General features: G+C 44.6%; 2 protein-coding genes across 2 annotated transcripts in view; one reads left to right on the forward strand and one right to left on the reverse strand.

Annotated features, from left to right (window-relative positions):
* Window positions 1-17,699, forward strand: part of LOC137439925 (sphingomyelin phosphodiesterase 4) — a 67,341-nt gene extending 49,642 nt beyond the window's left edge. The window contains 10 exon segments of the mRNA XM_078768010.1: window positions 1,454-1,608; window positions 1,842-1,932; window positions 2,064-2,161; window positions 5,380-5,543; window positions 5,712-5,923; window positions 8,454-8,624; window positions 8,626-8,685; window positions 10,101-10,220; window positions 11,448-11,576; window positions 17,226-17,699. Of these exon segments, the coding sequence (XP_078624136.1) occupies window positions 1,454-1,608; window positions 1,842-1,932; window positions 2,064-2,161; window positions 5,380-5,543; window positions 5,712-5,923; window positions 8,454-8,624; window positions 8,626-8,685; window positions 10,101-10,220; window positions 11,448-11,576; window positions 17,226-17,561 (1,536 nt within the window). The 3' untranslated portion in view covers window positions 17,562-17,699.
* Window positions 17,700-19,014: 1,315 nt separating this feature from the next.
* On the reverse strand, window positions 19,015-19,554 carry LOC144888800 (large ribosomal subunit protein mL50-like). The gene has a single exon (XM_078768011.1). The coding sequence runs from the start codon at window positions 19,552-19,554 to the stop codon at window positions 19,015-19,017; it is 540 nt and encodes a 179-aa protein (XP_078624137.1).
* Between the last annotated feature and the right edge of the window lie 245 nt (window positions 19,555-19,799).

Raw genomic sequence — 19,799 nt, forward strand, 5'->3', positions numbered from 1 at the left:
TTATCTTGCCGTGCAAGCATATCTGCCGTATATCGCTGCTGTTTTGTTTTCGCATGTTGGTTATTTTGGAGCTTACGCCACCCGCCACTAGGTGGGTTCCGGTCACGTGGTTATCTTGCCGTGCAAGCATATCTGCCGTATATCGCTGCTGTTTTGTTTTCGCATGTTGGTTATTTTGGAGCTTACGCCACCCGCCACTGGGTGGGTTCCGGTCACGTGGTTATCTTGCCGTGCAAGCATATCTGCCGTATATCGCTGCTGTTTTGTTTTCACATGTTGGTTATTTTGGAGCTTACGCCACCCGCCACTAGGTGGGTTCCGGTCACGTGGTTATCTTGCCGTGCAAGCATATCTGCCGTATATCGCTGCTGTTTTGTTTTCGCATGTTGGTTATTTTGGAGCTTACGCCACCCGCCACTAGGTGGGTTCCGGTCACGTGGTTATCTTGCCGTGCAAGCATATCTGCCGTATATCGCTGCTGTTTTGTTTTCGCATGTTGGTTATTTTGGAGCTTACGCCACCCGCCACTAGGTGGGTTCCGGTCACGTGGTTATCTTGCCGTGCAAGCATATCTGCCGTATATCGCTGCTGTTTTGTTTTCGCATTTTGGTTATTTTGGAAAATTTCTTAATTTTAACCATGGGTCCTAAGTAATTGAGTGCCAAGGGCAGTACTGAGAAGAAGAAGAGGATGATGTGCTTGGATATAAAACACGCAATCGTCGAAAAACATGAGCGAGGTGTGCGTGTTGTCGACTTGGTGAGGCAGCAAGCTCGGATGTGAAGGCAGCTGAAGATTTTATAATAACTTTTGCCGAACTGATAGAAGCCGAACGATACATCCCCCAGCAAATCTTCAACTGTGACGAGACAGGGCTCTTCTGGAAAAAGATGCCGAGGAGGACGTATATAACGGCAGAGGAGAAGAGCATGCCAGGCCACAACTTGTTCAGAGTGCCGGCGATAGCTCGCCTTCTCTTTGTGCAAGACACGGTGAGATCCTTAACATCCAACAACTAATGGGACGCAAACGGGGCGCCCAGTTTAGCGGTACACACATTGATGAATCACCCTGCCTGTGAAACACCGACATGACAGGTTATAGCTGGGTCGGGATTCAAACCCAGGCTGGACAGTTTAGAGTCAAGTGTGCGTACCTCCAGTCCAGGCCATCCTGCCAACTTGTATGCTGCATACAGGTGAAATATAAAGTGCGAGATATTTTTATATATACTGCATATTTAAAAAAAAATTGGTGTGGTTTTTGGCGGGCTGGAACGGATTAATAGCATTTCAATGCATTTTAATGGGGAAATTTAATTTGAGAAACGAGCAAATTGAGTTACGAGCTCGGTCACAGAACGAATTAAACTCGTAAGTCAAGGTTCCACTGTATATATATATATATATATATATATATATATTTTTTTTTTTTCTTGTTTGATGGCCTCTAGGAGCAATCCTTGCCCAGCGAGGAGCACGTGCTTACAGTCAGACTTCTCGTGAAACATCTGCACTGCTTTGCTGGCAACCTTCGTGAGCTTCCTGCTTCAGGCACATGTAGCCCATACCATGGGCACAGTGCCAGCCCCTTTGACAACTTCAAACGGTAAGTTTGTTGTTCTTCTTCTTCATCCTCTATCAACCGATGCAAATTAAACCCCCAAAGGAAGGGGATGGTTTTTGACGTCTTTAAATGAGCTATAAGCTCTTTGTGGTCAAGAAAATATTGAATAATTCTGAAAATGTTGGTAAACGTTTTGAGGCATGACGATGTTTGCTTTGTTTTTTGTTTTTTTTCAGTGTTTTAATTTTTTTTTTCTCTATGATTGATACGCGCAGGACGGCAGTTCCCAGAGTACTGCAGAAGAGACTGTACCTTTTCCTACTGCACTGCTTTAACCAGTGGCCATTGGATTGCTCCTTCCGCCCAGTAAGAGTCCCCACAATAAACAAACTAACTTCCTTAGAATACGTAATGTGGAGTTTCTTCCAATGGCATTTGCTGTGTCACTAATCTTGACAAAGACCATTTTGAAGCTGTCTGTCCCCATCTGTCTGCAGGTTTTTGAGACGTGGCTCAGCTACATCCAACCATGGCGTTACGCCAGGAATACAGCCCAGTGTAGTGATCACGACGATTGCAGCATCTCTGACAAATGGTGTGTGTGTACTAAATGGCAACTTAAAATTTTTTTTTATGTAGCCCATTGGGCAACGCCATCTGTTGTGTCTGTCCATCCAGTGTATGTATGTATTGTCGTGTGCCTGCCCTGTGGTTAACACTGCAGGGTGACACGGATGACCAAACGAGCTGAACACTCCGAGGCGTTCAATTCAATATGACAGTATTCGTTACACGCGAGGGAAAAGGGGGATGACGAACTTACCTGGACGGCTTCCACCCTACGTCTTCACACCTGGATAAATTAACTCAAACGACACGGAATGAAAATGTACAAAAATACCCGCTTTATTAAAGAAAATGCTGGTCACAAAGAATGCATGGCGAAATAATAACTATAATTCCTAAACGGGACATCCCCACATACAGACTCGAATACAAACAATAGGAAAAATAACTGGAAAATAAATGTGTCGTTTGTGGCACTCAAATCGGTTCTTGAATCTCGTCAGAAATCGTCAAAACACCTTCACGTCCTTGGCGGGAAAATGCCCTCGTTGGCGCGAACTAGGCCTCGCTGTGCGTCCGCTCACTCCTGGCTTCGTCGAGAGCACAGTGAGCAGGCCGTGCCCGTCCACTCGTCGTTCTTGTGCGGGAAACCGCAGTTCTCGGTCCGCAGTTCCTCCTCCTCACGATCACGATGAAGATGTCGGAACGCGACCGTTCGTGATGAATCTTCCTTGCGCAAGAGCAATAGCGACCATTCGCAATGGGATTCAGAATACAACAACAACAACAACATGCATTTTAAAGGCCATTTTCCTTGCTAGAGCAGGGGTTAGCCTTGCGGTCCCCAAGACAATCTTCTCCATTTTGCCCTATTTTCTGCATCTCTCCTTGTTAATCCCCTTGCCCGCATTTCTTCTTCCACCATCTTTAGCCAAGTCTTTCTCGGTCTTCCCCGTCCTCTGCTTCCTTCTACATTCATTTCCATCACTCTTCTCAACCAGTCACTTTCATCCTTCCTCAACACATGACCAAACCATCTCAACCTGTTCCTCTTCACAGCATCAATCACAGGCTCTATTCCCATCATCTTTCGCAATTCATCATTTGTCTTCCTCTCTCTCAACGATACTCCGCACATCCGGCGAACCATTCGCATTTCCACCCTTTCCAACCTTCGTTGCTGCTCTACGTTCATTACCCATGTCTCGCTCCCATAAATCATAACACTTCTCACACATGCAGCATACACCTTTCCCTTCAGCTTCAACGACACTCCCCTCATCATCAGCACGCCACTCAGTTCCCGAAACTTCTTCCATGCACATCTCACTCGAGCAACCGTTGCCGAGTCTGATCCACCTTCTCCATTCAGCATGTCTCCGAGGTAGCAAAATGTTTTCACACCTTCCAGCTTCACGCCGTCTCCAAGATCCAACTCAACATCTCCTCCATCTGCAGCTCCCTCTGTGCACACCTTACACTTGAATGTAGCTGCCACACTGGTTAATGACCCTCTCAGAGCACTACATTTTTGATGAACCCACTCAGCGCACATTGTACATTGAATGGAGTTCACTCCGACACCCTTCCTACACACAGCACACGGCCACTTCCCAGTTCTTTCCACCTCACCACATGCTTTACCACTTGCCATCACCTTCGTCTTTCCGATATTCACCTTCAGACCTTTTGTCTCCATACATTCCTTCCACGTGTTCATCTTTTCCTTCAGTCCATCCATACTTTCCGCAATCAACACCAGATCATCTGCATACAACAACTCCCACGGTAAATCCTCCTTTACGTTCTGAGCCAGCACCTCCATCACAGCTACAAATAGTAGTGGACTTAGTACCGACCCCTGATGCACTCCCACCTTCACCTCAAACTCACCACTGTTCCCGTCCTTCGTCCTTACAGCTGTGCGCGCTCTTTTGTACATTGCCATCACTACTCTGATCAACCATTCCTCCATTCCTAACTTCCTCAATGCCCATGTCAATACTTTGCGTGGTACCCTATCGAATGCTTTCTCCAGAATGAGAAGAGGAAATGTCCGCCGTTACGTTCCTTTGTGATCAAGGCTCTTATGTCATCTCATGACGTCTCCGTGTCCGCTCCTATCAGCGAGTCCCATCTTGGTAGTCTTTTTGCCAATCACTGCTCTTCGGGGCGTGGCCTCACAGATCTTTTGTGCAATTCTACCTGGACTAAGGTATTGCCTACCCCCTACAAACGTAACAGTATGTACAGTTGTGGCCAAAAAGATTGTCACCCTTGCACTTTTTTCAAATAACTCACAATTTTCTCTAAAAACAAGTTGAAGTTGACAAAAAGTATTTGGTCTCCACAATTCTTTATTTCACTGTTAATATTACAGAACATTTGTTTTTGATTCGGAACTTAATATATCCTTTAAAATCAGAATATAAAAAGAAATGGCATTGACAAAATTATTGACTCCCTAGACTTCATACTTGGCAGCACGACCTTTGGACAAAATAACTGCAGTCAAGCGCTTCCTATAGCCATGAATAAGCTTCCGACACCTCTCTACTGGTAGTTCGACCCACTCTTCTTGTGCAAACGGCTCCAGTTCTCCCAGATTTGAAGGGTGCCTTCTCCCAACTGCTGTTTTCAGATCTCCCCACAGGTGTTCAATGGGATTTAGATCTGGACTCATTGCTGGCCACTTCAGAACAGTCCAGCGTTTTGTCTTGAACCATTCCTGGGTGCTTTTTGAAGAGTGTTTGGGGTCATTGTCCTGCTACCCAGCTTTCTGACAGTGGGTTGAACATTGCGCTCCAAAATGTCTTGGTGATCGACTGATTTCATGATGCCATGCACACATTCAAGGTACCCAGTGCCAGAGCCAGGATTCTAACCAATGGGGATTTCCATGCTATATAATTTTAAATGCTGAACGTCAAGCAAGGAAACAGCACGTGACATTTTAAAAGTCTTTGGTACGATTCGAACAGGTCCAATCCATGTGGGCATTTTGTAGGAGACCCCTTCTCCTTACTGGATGGTCGTTGGCACCCTTTGGGAGCACATCCACCCTTTGTCAGGTGTTGTTTATAGTCTTGGTGGGTTGTCAGTCACCCTCTCCATGAGGGAGGTCAGTGAGGGGTGTCGGTTTAGTCACTGACAACGTGACCATGCGGCAGGTAGCACTGGGTACATGATAAATTAATTTGAATTACCTCAGGCTGATTCGTTCCAATATTTAATTATTCTGCTCAGGGTGGTGTTTGTGCAAGAAAACCTGCTTTTCTACACCAAGTTTTTCCGGATGTTTGTGAGCCGGGCGCTGCGCACAAACCTGTCTTCCCCAAAGCACGCTCTGGTCGTGTACCGTGTTGGCAAGGTCTATTCTCCTGACAAGCTCAAGGAAATGATCATCAAATGTGAGTGGAAAGATTCTTGTTTTATCCCCTTGTTTCCTGGTTCAAATTTCCGACTTGATGCGTATTCCAGTATTTTGTTGGGAAACTACTGTGACGATTCAAAAGTATGAAACCTTCATCAAACGCGAACCCGTTAGATTTATGGATGGATCTTATTGATGAGAGCAGGTGAGGAAGTGCTCCAAGAAGGTGAGCTGCTGCTTTCTAGTTCTTCACCATCTGGGATCTACGCTTCACCCGAACGCAGGAAATTCAATCCGGTCTCACCTCAGCGGCCTGCAACAGCAGACATGGTTACGAAGCTTCGTTCCCACGTTTCTTCCCTGGATGGATCAAGCCAAGCCTATGAGCCCATGTTCGGCGCTGAAAACAGAGCAGTGGTAAATAGTCCTTGGACCAATCCCACCGGTGTTTGTTTGGTTTCAAATTAGAATGAAGCCCAAAACAACTTGGCTATCATGACTTTGCTATCGTTTCATGCCTTGTTACCCTCGTCAGAGGAGAGGGTATTGCATTTGAGTCCGTTTGTTTGTCTGTCTGTTTGTTTGTTTGTCTGCACAGAATAAATATGATTTTCTCTGCAACCGTTGGTCCGATTGACAGGAAATTTTCACCAGAGGTGCAACTCCACCTGCAGAATTTTTTAAAATAATTATGTCATCGGTCACATGGTTCTGCCGCCATCTTGGAAAAATCGAAAATCTTTGCACCTCTATATCTCGGAAAGCACTGAATAGAAAAAAATTGAGACATGGCTCATTGTAAAGAACTCTTCATGGGGAATAAAATATGTTAATGATGTCATAGGTGCCTCCATTATGATGTCATAATTCGACAAGTATAAAACTTCATCCGATCAAGATGAAATTTCTTGAGCATAATCTAGGAATTAATTGGTTTAGAAAAAAAATAATGATCATTGACATCATTGGTCACGTGGTTCGGCCGCCATATTTATTTTAACACAAAAGTTTTAAAAACCACTGAAAATACATCCTGGCGAGGGTTTGCAATCTCCGATTGCTCTTTCTTGTTTGTACTTGTATCTTGTTAGTTTCTGAAAATGTTGGTTGGAGGAGTAACTCACCTGAAATTTATATTTTCCTCTCATATGAAACAGACAATTCCCAACTTCAATGCAAATGTTTCACATGTATTAATTTCCTTAAACATCAAAGTTTTGTTTGAGTTATAAAGTAATGGAGCTCACCATTTTGGCAGCTTCTTTGCATGGGCCATCCATGATGCAAGGTGTTCAATGACAGGACAAGGGGCCTAATGTGATTTAAATGCTTCCTGATGCTGGAGCTGTCAAAATGCATCAAGTTCTCGAATTCAAAAATGCATACCTGATGTGTCAATGTCATATGGTAAAGCCATGTCCTTGGCCTGGGTGACACATTTGGATGGTTTCACCATCAAGCGACCTCAGATTAAGTGTGGGCTTGGTTACGGCCATGAAACAAGGCTATTACACATTTTAGAATTGCTATAAAACCACAGTGGCCAAACGACGCACCATACTTTCATGAGATGGGTTCCCATTTTGAGTACTACTGGAGCTCATGATGCTGGAATCGCAGGTTCAACTAGAATGGCACTCAGTAGAGAGCATACCTCCACCTGGTGAACATTTTATGCTTGCTATCTCAGAGTAGACCAGAAAATCACAATACAGAATTTATATAATGTGGAAACATTCAACCTTCCCCTCCCAACTTTGTCACATCTTTGCTCTTCCTCTCCCCCCCACCCCCCCTCGTCCCTCCAAACCCTACCTCTGTCGTCTCCTTCTCACCCCCGTCCCACTCATAAAAGAAAATTGGCATTCTCCATCGAAACAGCAGAATAATGAACGCTTTCCCCTCCACGATCACGCTATCACCTACCTCACAGAAAACCACGATCAAAATATCTCCTGCATGTCATGGCCCGACACGGTCGCCTGTCCAACTCACAATCCTGCGTCCTGCGTCCTGTGAGATGTGTGGAAAGCCCATGTAATTGCAACTCACAAGTAACCCAAAACCAATTATCTTCTTCCTGATGCATATGTACACCCGCATCGTTAAAGTAAATAATGTGGCCGATATTTTATTTCACAATGTCGTGAGATTCCCTGAAGTCCTCGCACAGAGACCTTTATAATGACATGGGTTTTATGATCCCTGTTTGAGTCGTTTAAGAGAAAATTGTCGGAAATATAGCAAGGACCTGCGTAACCTTCGCGGTGAAAGCTCTGCTTGTGGGAATGCCACATAGTTATTTGGACGGTGTATTGACAACAGACCACTACCTCGATCGCTGAGGCATCACCGTTTTTACCTGTCACTTTGGTCGTTTCATACTGAAGGAATAACTTGTAGGGAGGGATGGTGATTGTGAATACGACAGCTCTGAAGATGTATTTGGCTTTGCATAGTAGTAAGCACCAACATGGCGGTCGTATGATTTTTCAGGTTGAAATTGTGGGTGGTCAGGCAAACTATTCTACCCATGGGTGGAGTCAGGTAAACACGACCAATGGATTGAATGGAATGTTTCTCAATTGACAGATTACGGAGATTTACATGCAATTTTAGAAGTAGTTAATGAGTTCCTTTATAAGGCACCTCAATGCACCTATTTATGGCCTCTAAAGGTGGTTTTTTAAATTTATTTTAATGCAGGGGGAGGCCATTAGGCCCATCAAGCCTGCACAATGATTGCCAACCTGTGGTTGTTTGTCCTTGCTCTGTCCTTTTTAAAATGCTGAGCATCCAAGAAAGGAAGCAACACATTCCATATTTGGTGTTTGATCTGACATGGCTCGGGTGGGGTTCAAACCGCCGACCTCCCAGGCTCGGAGCAGGCGCTCCAACCATTATGGCACCGAGGCTGGGGAATTAATTAAATTATTCCTCTTTCCAGGTCCTCCAACTCGTACAGCTGCTCCAGCAGGCACAGAGCTCTATATCTCCGGACTGGAGGGCAAACAGAAGTTCCGAGCTGTCCACAAACTCCTTCTTGTCTCTGTTGTCGTGGGCCTGGTGGACCCCGAACGGATATTCTTCTGATGGGGATGACTGTGAAGCAAAGGATTTCCAGGAAACTGGGCGAGCACTTGCAAAAGTCGATAAACTACTTTTCTCAAATGTATAAGGTAAGAAAATGCTTTTTATTTCCCCGTCTGTCTAAAGTTGAAATGATACACAATGAAGTTCCTTTTTAAACGTTGACAAAAATCCTAATTCAGTAAAAATCATTTTGTGTGCCAAATGTAAATTTGTTTTGTTACCTTTTAATACTTTTTATGTAGTTATTATTCACTTGTACTTGGTGGAAGGAGGGTTTTTTTATTATCCGTTGAAGTAGTTTAGCGTACTGGAAACACTTGCTCCAGATGTGAGAGTAATACCCCCTTCCTAAGGCAGGGATCAGCAAAACACTTCACCTAAACTCGAAACCACCTGTCGAGTGCAAAATTGCAAGTAATCCCCATAACGGACTTGTAATACCCTCGCACCACCACCACCTATGTTATCTAGCTATACTATCGGGTACACATTTACTTAGAATGTTTGCATCGTCCCCCTCTCCTGAACACCCGTGACTACAAACTTTTTAATACCTAAAACCTCCCTGGATACTCCCCAAGTACAAGCGCCAAATTTAAACTAATTTTGTCGAGCGGTTTCAGAGTGCATACAAGTCAAACACACATACACACACGCAAGCACACATAAATATAAAAACACACACACACAAGCAGACACACACAAACACACCCTGGGCATGGGGGATGAGAGCTTGGAGAGCGAGGAAGGTGGCGCGACCGGGGTGGAGAGGCTCGATTGGATGTAGAAAAGTGGATCGCCGTGAGATTCGGCCTTTGCGGCCTGTGGACTGGGACGGAGCCCCGCGAATGGCCAAATCTCGGACTGCCTCGAGGCCCGGACGATTTTCGTGCCGCGATGATGAATGCATTCCGAGAATGTATCTGCCGAGACGACGAGGAGGTGGCGGCCTGATGGAGCTCAACTCAGTGCACAGTGTCAACTGCAGGATAGGCCGAATATGTAAAGAGTTCAACAGACTATCAAACACAAAAACATCAAGCCAGAAAAGGTATCCTTAACCCACCTTGCAAATAATTTCCAAAGGCAAGTGCAAATAGAAAATCTCGCTTGAAATCGAAATGGCAACGGATACAGCCTGCACTCTTTGGTAGTTCATTTCCAGAATCGCCATCTTCCAAAATTAACTCCGAGTTCTGTGCTTTGTGTCCAACTCGTCTGGGAAATAAATAAAATGTCGGTTAGCAAAGGCGTGATGAAGGGACATTGTTTACTGATTGGCTTGCAAAGATATGGGCTAAGTGGGAGACACTCTCATTGGTTAAAAGTTATGAGGCTGAGGGTGGAGTTGGTTGTTGTCGGTGAGGAGCAAATTTGCACCCGACATAACAGCGGGAAAAGCACGAGTCACGAACTGGTGAAGTGTGAAGCGCCGTGCGTCAGTTGGACTCTGGCTGAAGTTGCCAGCAGAGGGTTTGAACTGAACTTGTATTTCCTTCAGATCAACGCAGCTCTGGTGGTTCCACGTGTGGTGAATTTTGGCTCTGGCTCTACAAACAACGAACCCGACTGCGTTCCCAGTGAACATGGGCCAGTGCTCACGCCCCTCGGCCGATACCAAGTAAGTGATTAGGTTGTTTGTCTGTGTGTGAAAAAGATATCTCAAAAGGTTGTGGACGGAGTTGGACAAAATTTGGCGGAGAGGTATCGTAGATGACAAGGACGAAATGATTAGATTTTGGTGAAGATCCGGATTCGGATCCGGCTACTAGAATTTTTAAGTGATTCTTCACCATTGGGAGATAGGGCCAAAAACGATACATGGCACGATATCTCAAAACGTTATGGATGGATTCGGACGAAACTTGGTGGACCGGTTGGGTGTGTGACAAGGAAGAATCGATTCAATTTTGGTGAAGATCCGGATTCGGATTCGCCGACTAGAATTTTTAAGTGATTCTTCACAATTGGAAGATAGGGCCAAAAACGATACATAGCAGGATATCTCAAAGTTGTGGACGGATTCAGACTAAACTTGGTGGACCGGTTGGGTGTGTGACGAGGACTAATCGATTCAATTTTGGCGAGGATCCGGATCCAATAATTTTTTAAGTGATTCTTCACTATTGCGAGATGGGGCTAAAACTGAAACTTGGTGGACAGGTTGGGTGTGTGATAAGACAATCGTTTAGATTTTGGTGAAGATCTGAATATGGATTCGGATACGAGAGTTATTGAATTTTTTCATTGATTCTTCAGCACTGAGAAATCGGGTGAAGAGCGACATAAAACATATTTTCAAAAGTTGTGGACGAGTTATGAATAAACTTGGGGAAGGGGGCGAGTTGTGTAGGTGACAAGAACAATTCGATTACATTTTGGTTCAGGTCCGAATCCAGATCTGGCCTATCCGTGAGATACAAAATGTAAACGTTCAGCCTGGCGGAGGTATGTGCTCCGCCGAGTGCCATTCTACTTGTTTTACTGCAATATGAAAATCAAAACTTTAATTACATGTTGACTCAGTCGGTATGATGATGCGATTGGTCTCGTTCCGATGCTCCGACAGACAGTGTTGCCTTACTGAAGGTAAAGTTTTAGCCAGCTGTCGCATCTCTTTGCATTTGCTTCGAGACATCAAATATCCCATGATGCCTTTTGAAAAGAGCAGGCCATTGTACCTTTGAATCTTGCTCAACATGCCATCCCGGTCTAGCACAAAGATGACAATGGTAAACTACCCGGCATGTTGCTTTCGCAGCATCTACCTTCCTATCGTATATCAGATTAGATGGGAATAATTTTAATAAAAAGTGTTATCATGAAAATCGTGCATTTCCCATCGCAGTTGATGAATGGCTTGCGGCATTTCAACATCAAATACCAGGGAGATTCCGACCTCCAGCCAATCAGGAGTTTTGAGAATGCAACGCTGGTGCGGGTTCTCCATCACTTCTCTTCCATCATCAACTCCAGAGTGAGTGCAACGTCTCTTTGAGCACCTGATAGTATTTATTCATCAGGCCTGATGCAGGAAGCACTAATGAAACCGAGGAAGTGCGTCAAGGCTTTCGAGCAGCTCGGTTGTCTCGTCGACCCAAACATCATGATTGGTTCATCTCTCCTCGAGCCCGACAGCTTTTTGGCTGACTGATGTCCCACGTTTTACGCTCAATCGCAAACCTGACAAAGCATGAAGCCTTTTGACAAATTAATCGATCATTTATTGTTATACAAATTAATTCTTTTTTACTGTTGGGTTTGAATATTTGTTGCTGTGCTTTGTTAGTATGTTTGTGGTCCATGTTTTGTAAATCGAACGAATCCCATCAGGTGGTGATCAACTTTTCTGGAGTACCCATGAGCCTTTCCTTGTTATTACGAGGACACCAGCTCCTTGAGCACGCGGCTGGGGAGGGGCAGTTATGTTGTCTTTGACTATCAATACCATAGCACAGTACCCATCCAGCGGGCGATCTTGTTCTAAGTGTGCAATATTTTATTTTGACTTATCCCTTTATTTGGGTGGTGTATAGGCAACAGACCGCTGCCTCGATTGCTCCTGAAATTTAAAAAATAACGCATGTTACGTACATGAAATGTCCGATTGACCAATCCCCAACAAATTTTGCCTTTGTGCCAGGGGTAGAGGGGGAAGGGGTGGGGGACGCCCCCTCACCCCACAAGGAAATACTCTATGTATGCGTACCTCTGATAAATTGTAGGGAAAAACAAGAGACTGAGAAACTGCTTTCAAACAAGGAAATGAGGCCATTTGGGCCAACAATGCCATGATGCACTCCCAGGTTCTTTTGTTTTTTTGCAACATATTCAACATCAATTCTCATGGTTTTGACAAAAGTCTAAATAACGCGATCCTGATCAGGTGACCCAGCTTGGTTCCACCAACCCCTTCCCCCACGTGTATTTTAATTCAAGGCTCGCAGAATGGCCGATAGGTATGCACAGCGTTCTAAACTGTCAAGCTTTGGTTCAAATCTCGTCCCAGCTATAAACTTGTCATCCCGATGTTTCACAGGCACAGTGGTTCATCAAGGTGTGTGCCTTCCCTTGGCTGGACGTTAAACTGAACAACCCAAATGCTAACATTAGGTGGTGCATGTTAAAGATCCCACGGTGTCCTTCGCGATCCTGGTGTGTACCCTGGTTTAGAATAGGTACACCGTATCCCTGCGTGTCGTAGGAGGCGACTAAGAGGGTTGGCGTCAGGAAGGGCATCCGGCCATAAAAACATTGCCTCAAAAAGAGAACCATGACAATTACAACTACATATGGGCAGGGTACAGCCCGAAGTGGAGATCGGTTTCTGAGGTTTGGGACATGGAATGTAGGGACAATGACAGGGAGATCAGGAGAAGTGGTGGAAGTATTGGTCAGAAGAAGAGTGGACATATTTTGTGTGCAAGAGACGAGATGGAAGGGAAGTGGTGTGAGAATGGTGAAGGGTAAGCAGGGACAGAAATACAAGTTTGTGTGGCAAGGGTGCCCGGAGGGCATGAATGGTGTTGGTGTCCTGTTTTCTGAGGAGTTTGTAGACAGTGTGGTGAGTGTGACTAGAGTGAGTGATAGGTTGATGATGGTGAAAATGATGATTCGAAAGCTCTTGGTGAACGTCATCTCGGGATATGCTCCGCAGGCAGGTTGGTCGGAGCGATGAAGAGGACAGGTTCTGGTGTGCGATAGAGAAGCTGATGGAAAACGTGAAAGATGAGGAAGTTGTTGTGGTAGGAGGAGACCTAAATGGACATGTGGGAAGGAGTATGGATGGTTTTGAGGGAGTTCATGGGGGTTACGGATATGGTGTGAGAAATGGAGAAGGTGAAAGGATTTTGGAGTTTGCTGATGGAGCTGATTTGTTGATTTGTAATACTCAGTTCCAGAAAGAGGATAATAAGCTTGTTACATACACGTCAGGTGGGTCGACGACAACCGTTGACTACCTGATGGTGCGTAGGCGAGATAGGGGGCACCTCCGGGACACAAAGGTGATCCCGGGGGAGGAGGCTGTTTCACAGCACCACTTGGTTGTCTGCGACACAAGGGTGAAAGGTGTGAGGAGAGCTCGGCGGGTGAAGTACCAACCGAGAATGAAGGTGTGGATGTTGAAAGAGGTGACAGTAATGGAGGCATTAAAAGAGGCTGAGTATGGTGGAGGATGATGTGGTTGAGCTTGAAAGTGGTTGGATGTCAATGAAAGATAGTCTGTTGGGAGCTGTTGGTGAGGTATGTGGATGGACAAAAGGACCACCGAGGCACTCGGAAACATGGTGGTGGGATGATGAAGTTGGAAAGAGGATTGACGAGAAGAGGAAGAAGTTCAAGGAGTGGCAGAAGGCGAAGGGTACGGGAGCAGAAAAAGCAGAGCATGAAAGTTATAAGGCAGCCAGGAAGGCTGCAATGAAAGAGGTAGCAAAGGCACAGGAGGCATGTAGGAAAATGTTCGGAGAACGCTTGGATTCGGAAGAGGGTCAGAGAGCGGTATTCAGGATTGTAAAGCAGATAGCGAAAGAGAGGTGTGATGTGATGGGGGTGAGTTGCTTGAAGGATGAAGTGGGACAAATCGTTGTGGACCCAGATGGAATTGGAGGAAGATGGAAAAGATATATGGAAATGCTGTTGAATACAGAGAATGAATGGGATGGCAACATAGAGAGTAACCCAGTTTTCGGACCGGCAGAGAAGATAACTGAGAAGGAAGTTGAGGAAGCGATAAAAGCAATGAAGAGTAGAAAAGCGGGAAGGCCGACGGGAGTTGTGGGAGATATGTTGAAGGCAGCAGGAAGTTGGGGTGTGAAGAGAATGACAGAGATCTGTAATCTGGTGGTGAAAGAAGGCCGCATTCCAGTGGATTGGGAACTGAGTACCCTCGACCCTCGTCCCTCCATGCAAAGGGAAAGGTGACCCTCTGGAGTGTGGCTCGTACCGAGCGATAAAGTTATTGGAGCATGGAATGAAGGTATTGGAAAGGGTGTTGGAGAGGAGGATAAGGAAGAAGGTGAAGATCGACGAAATGCAGTTTGGATTTATGCCAGGAAGAGGAACGACAGACGCGCTCTTTATTGTGAGGCAGTTGCAGGAGAAGTACATGGAGAAGAGGAAGAAGTTGTTTCTTGGGTTTGTTGATCTGGAGAAAGAATTCGATAGGGTTCCACACGAAGTATTGACATGGGCATTGAGGAAGTTGGGAGTGGAGGAATGGTTGATCAGAGTTGTGATGGCAATGTACAAAAGTTCGTGCACAGCTGTAAGGACGAAGGACGGGAACAGTGGTGAGTTTGAGGTGAAGGTGGGAGTGCATCAGGGGTCGGTACTAAGTCCACTACTATTTGTAGCTGTGACGGAGGTGCTGGCTCAGACCGTAAAGGAGGGTTTACCGTGGGAGTTGTTGTATGCAGATGATCTGGTGTTGATTGCGGAAAGTATGGATGGACTGAAGGAAAAGATGAACAAGTGGAAGAAATGTATGGAGACAAAAGGTCTGAAGGTGAATATCGGAAAGACAAAGGTGATGGCAAGTGGTAAAGCATGTGGTGAGGTGGAAAGAACTGGGAAGTGGCCATGTGCTGTGTGCAGGAAGGGTATCGGAGTGAACTCCATTCAATGTACAATGTGCGCTGAGTGGGTTCATCAAAAATATAGTGGTCTGTGAGGGTCATTAACCAGTGTGGCAGCTACATTCAAATGTAAGGTGTGCACAGAGGGAGCTGCAGATGGAGGAAATGTTGAGTTGGATCTTGGAGATGGCGTGAAGCTGGAAGGTGTGAAAACATTTTGCTACCTCAGAGACATGCTGAATGGAGAAGGTGGATCAGACTCGGCAACGGTTGCTGGAGTGAGATGTGCATGGAAGAAGTTTCGGGAACTGAGTGGCGTGCTGATGAGGAGGGGAGTGTCGTTGAAGCTGAAGGGAAAGGTGTATGCTGCATGTGTGAGAAGTGTTATGATTTATAGGAGCGAGACATGGGTAATGAACGTAGAGCAGCAACGAAGGCTGGAAAGGGTGGAAATGCGAATGGTTCGGTGGATGTGCGGAGTATCGTTGAGAGAGAGAGGAAGACAAATGATGAATTGTGAAAGATGATGGGAATAGAGCCTGTGATTGATGCTGTGAAGAGGAACAGGTTGAGATGGTTTGGTCATGTGTTGAGGAAGGATGAAAGTGACTGGTTGAGAAGAGTGATGGAAATGAATGTAGAAGGAAGTAGAGGACGGGGAAGACCGAGAAAGACTTGGCTAAAGATGGTGGAAGAAGAATTGCGGGCAAGGGGGTTAACAAGGAGAGATGCAGAAAATATGGCAAAATGGCCTTAAAATGCATGTTGTTGTGTTGTTGGTGTCCTTCGCGAAGAGTCGGCGAGCTATCGCCGGCATCATGAACAAATTAAATTCTGAAATTCCTGCCCCGACTTCCTGTGTTGGAGTGGCAATACATCCGGGATTGTAACCGGAGTAGGGCTGCAGATTATTGTCAGAAAGTGCCTTAAAATGGCAGAACTGGCAACTAGCTTCCTGCCAGCTACTTTTGGTATTTTTTTTTATAAATTAGGGGCCTTGATAAGTTCACAAACCAAAAATACCCACAATACGTCTGGGGGAACAGGCTTAAATGACGTCATCAAAATGTCTGCCAAAATTGTAAAGTTTGGCATTGTGTACAGGTGCTGACGTGGTACCTAACCGTTTATATAGTAGTTTTACTGTCAAGAGAAAAAACATCAACCTTTTCCTGGGATGAACACCGTTTCATTTGTGGAGAACCAGAGAATAAAAAGAAAGGAATAAAACTTACAGCAGCGAATATGAAGCCAGCAGAAGTTCGTGAGAATGTGCTTACAATGGTTCTGATTACAAAAATGATTCCCAAATACTTCACCGTGCAGTTAGTATTATTCGCAGAGACATAGAAAAATTACAACCAACAACTGAATACCCTAATACCCAAGAAATTGATCTTAATGCATCAGCTGCGTTTAATTTAAATATTATTTAAATATTTAAATTAAATTATTAAATTAATTTAAATGCATTTCAATGCATTGTATGCATGTATGCATTTGCTATGCATGCATTTAAATTAATTTATTATTTAAATATTATTAAATATAATTATTAATAATATTATTTTAAATATTATCAAATATTAATATTATTAAATAGAATATTTAAATCAGATGCTTGTATCATTTTATTACAGATCAGGACACAGAGACCCTCAATGTAAAAATAAAATACAAAAACTTAATAAAAATGGAGGCCATCTTGATGACGTCACTTGAACATGTTCCCCCAAGGGGATTCTGGGTATTTTTAGTGTGAAGTCGTCAGGGCCCATACTTTATAAAAATATCAAAATTAGCTGGTAGGAAGCTAGTTGCCACTTCACCCTCATTTTCATGCTCAATCTGCAGCCCGAGAGCCATCCAAATAACCAGAGCACCCACCCACGTCCGGTAAAAAATCATGATTCATGATCTAACTTTGGACAAGTCGATGTTTTTATGATTTGATGGTGTTAAAACGTCCAATAAGGGACCTCGTAATCTCGACCTGCATCACAGACCCACACTTGTCCATATTAAGTATTTGCATCCATCTTGTCTTTCAGTGCGGCGATACGATGCGTGCCTTGTGCACGCAACCAGGTACCTTGGGTAACGTGTCTCGTTTCTACTTGTGCCGCACTCCGCCAGCGACCGGGATCTCGACAAATTCCGACAGCACGCAACTCGGCCACCGACGGGACCTCCCACATCCACGGCTGTGCCTGCGTTTCCTGGCCAACTATCGCAACATTACGCTTTTCCTCTTTTTCTACCTGTTTCTTTACTTCACGTTCTCCTTTGGGCCCATCATCTTTGTGCTGCTTGCGCTGGCGGCGACGTTGCTGTACGGCGTGGTACAGAGCTCGCTCACGGATTCACACCATCTGCATCAGCAGTAACACGGAGATGAACTTCCGGAGACACATTTGTGAAGAGGCCACATCATTGAAATTACATTGCGCAAATAAATTCGTGTATCCAGGTGTTGTCACTGTTTTATAGCAGGTTTGTAATAAAGTTTCAATTGGAACCAGTAATTGTACACCGCACCTTTCCTTTGCCATCTCTCGGTGCTGCATAACGTCATTGCCGGGCACCGAAGGGGGCTCGGCAGTGACGCACGCTGAAAGGGAGTATTCGGTTTCCACTCTGGTTGTTTTCTTGTTTGTCCGGGCGATATCTCAGCCATCCTTTGAGCTAGGAAGCTGAAATTTCAGCACAATCGTGAGCACGTACTTTGTCAAAAACGGTATTTTTTGTTTAATCAATTAATCGATGAGTTATTTCATTATTAGCGATTAATTAAGTACTTATACATTTCCTTTCTCTTCTGGCCATTATCTTTGGCACCTTTTGAGCTAGGAAGCTGATATTTGGACATGCCAATGGCCAAGTGATTTGGCTGCAAAGGATATTTTTGATTTATTATCAATTAAATATTTAATTGTTCGATTAATGACTAATTTTTCTTTTTTTAAAGTTCGATTCTGATGAAATGGTGGTGGTTTATGTGTTCTATTAGCGAATTGATTAATTATTTCATTTTTTATGACATTTATTTATTTTCATTATTAATTATTTATTTTATTTATCATCTGGGCAAATGAGAAATTATTAAATTAAATTTAGCTGCATATCTCAGGCACCTTTTGAGCTCGGACGCTAATATTTGGACATGACAGTGACCAAGTGATGTGGCTATCAAGGATATTTTTGATTTATTGATTAATCATTTAATCGATTAATTATTTACTAATTAATCAATTAATTATTTAATTTTTTTATTAATGACTGATTTAATTAAATTTCTAAAAGATACATCTTCGGATGAAGCACTAGTGGTTTAGTTAAGCTATTAGCCAATTGATTAAGAAAAGATTTTATAATAATCTTTTATTGATTTTAATTATACAATTAATCAATCAATTCTTGCATACCTCTCCCTCCCAATGCAGTCTCTATGAGCTGCACTGCGGCAATACCGTGCTGTTGGATATTTAATTATTTGGCATGGGGGGCGGTGTACTTTGAATGTATCTGTACTTGTTCTTGGTTATATTTGGTGTACAATGGATGTCATTTCATGATGTTTTTGGCTGTTTATGGATTGTTGCATTTTGAGGACACTCAGGAACCAAGAGCATGGGATTTATTAATTGATGAAACGGAACCTGCAATATAAACCCGACATGGCAAACCACAGGTATCGCTCGTTCTGCTTCCCTTCCCCTCCCACAATCAGTAATTGGAATGTCAATCTCGCATTCCCACGAACCCCACATACACTATACAGGGCTTCCCCAGCTCGGTCCGGAATACATTTGGCATTTGCTCAACGACAATTAAATATCTTTACTCGTAATCCCAGTTGATCTTGATGTTCGGTGGAAGGTCTTTCGTGGCCATTTGCTCAAGGCGGTTCTTGTCCCGGACGGGGATGCTGTAGAAGCGACGCACGTCGTCTCCGCGGCGCATCTCGTGGAGCTGTGAGCCAGGGACGGTGCGGCCTAGTTCCCTTGCGAGTCGAGCCAAGAGCCGAGTCCGACCAGGTTCGGAGGTAACGTCCTGACACCTCCAATCTTCAGGACCGGTGTGCGTGCTGTAGGCGTCCCGCACCACCGAGCTCAGGAACGCCTCAAGTTCCGCGGCCTCTGGAGGGTTGTACGAGAGGTTGGGCGGTGAGGACGGCATCGGTACAACCGGAGGTTCAGGTTCGGGGAGCTGCGTCCCCAACGGCTCCTTCGAACGCTTCCCGAAAGAGAACTTTTCCCAGAAACCACCAGCGTTGCTGTACGTTCGATAAACAGCAAATGGTGCGGCTCTGAGGAGGCACGTACGGGGACGCTGCTGGAATGTGAAGAGATAAAAACTCCTGCACATGTACGCAGCCATGTTTTACAGCCGGAGGTTCTTCCTCTTCTTTTGAATACTTCACTTGATTCCAAAATTAATTTTTTTCATTCGGTCTCCTGTATTGATAACCATGAATAATTAATGGTTCTCTAACTGAGGTATGTTCACCTTTAAACATTATTTACAAAATCAAAGCGGATGTACTTTTAGTCAGAGACAGACGGTCGATCGGGTGTCCACTTTGTCCACTTTTAGATTTCGAGGTGTCGCTTACCTTTTCGTTT

The sequence above is a fragment of the Myxine glutinosa genome, chromosome 14 (assembly GCF_964187855.1).
Source record: "Myxine glutinosa chromosome 14, kmMyxGlut1.1, whole genome shotgun sequence".
In the NCBI taxonomy this organism is placed as follows: Eukaryota; Metazoa; Chordata; class Myxini; order Myxiniformes; family Myxinidae; genus Myxine; species Myxine glutinosa.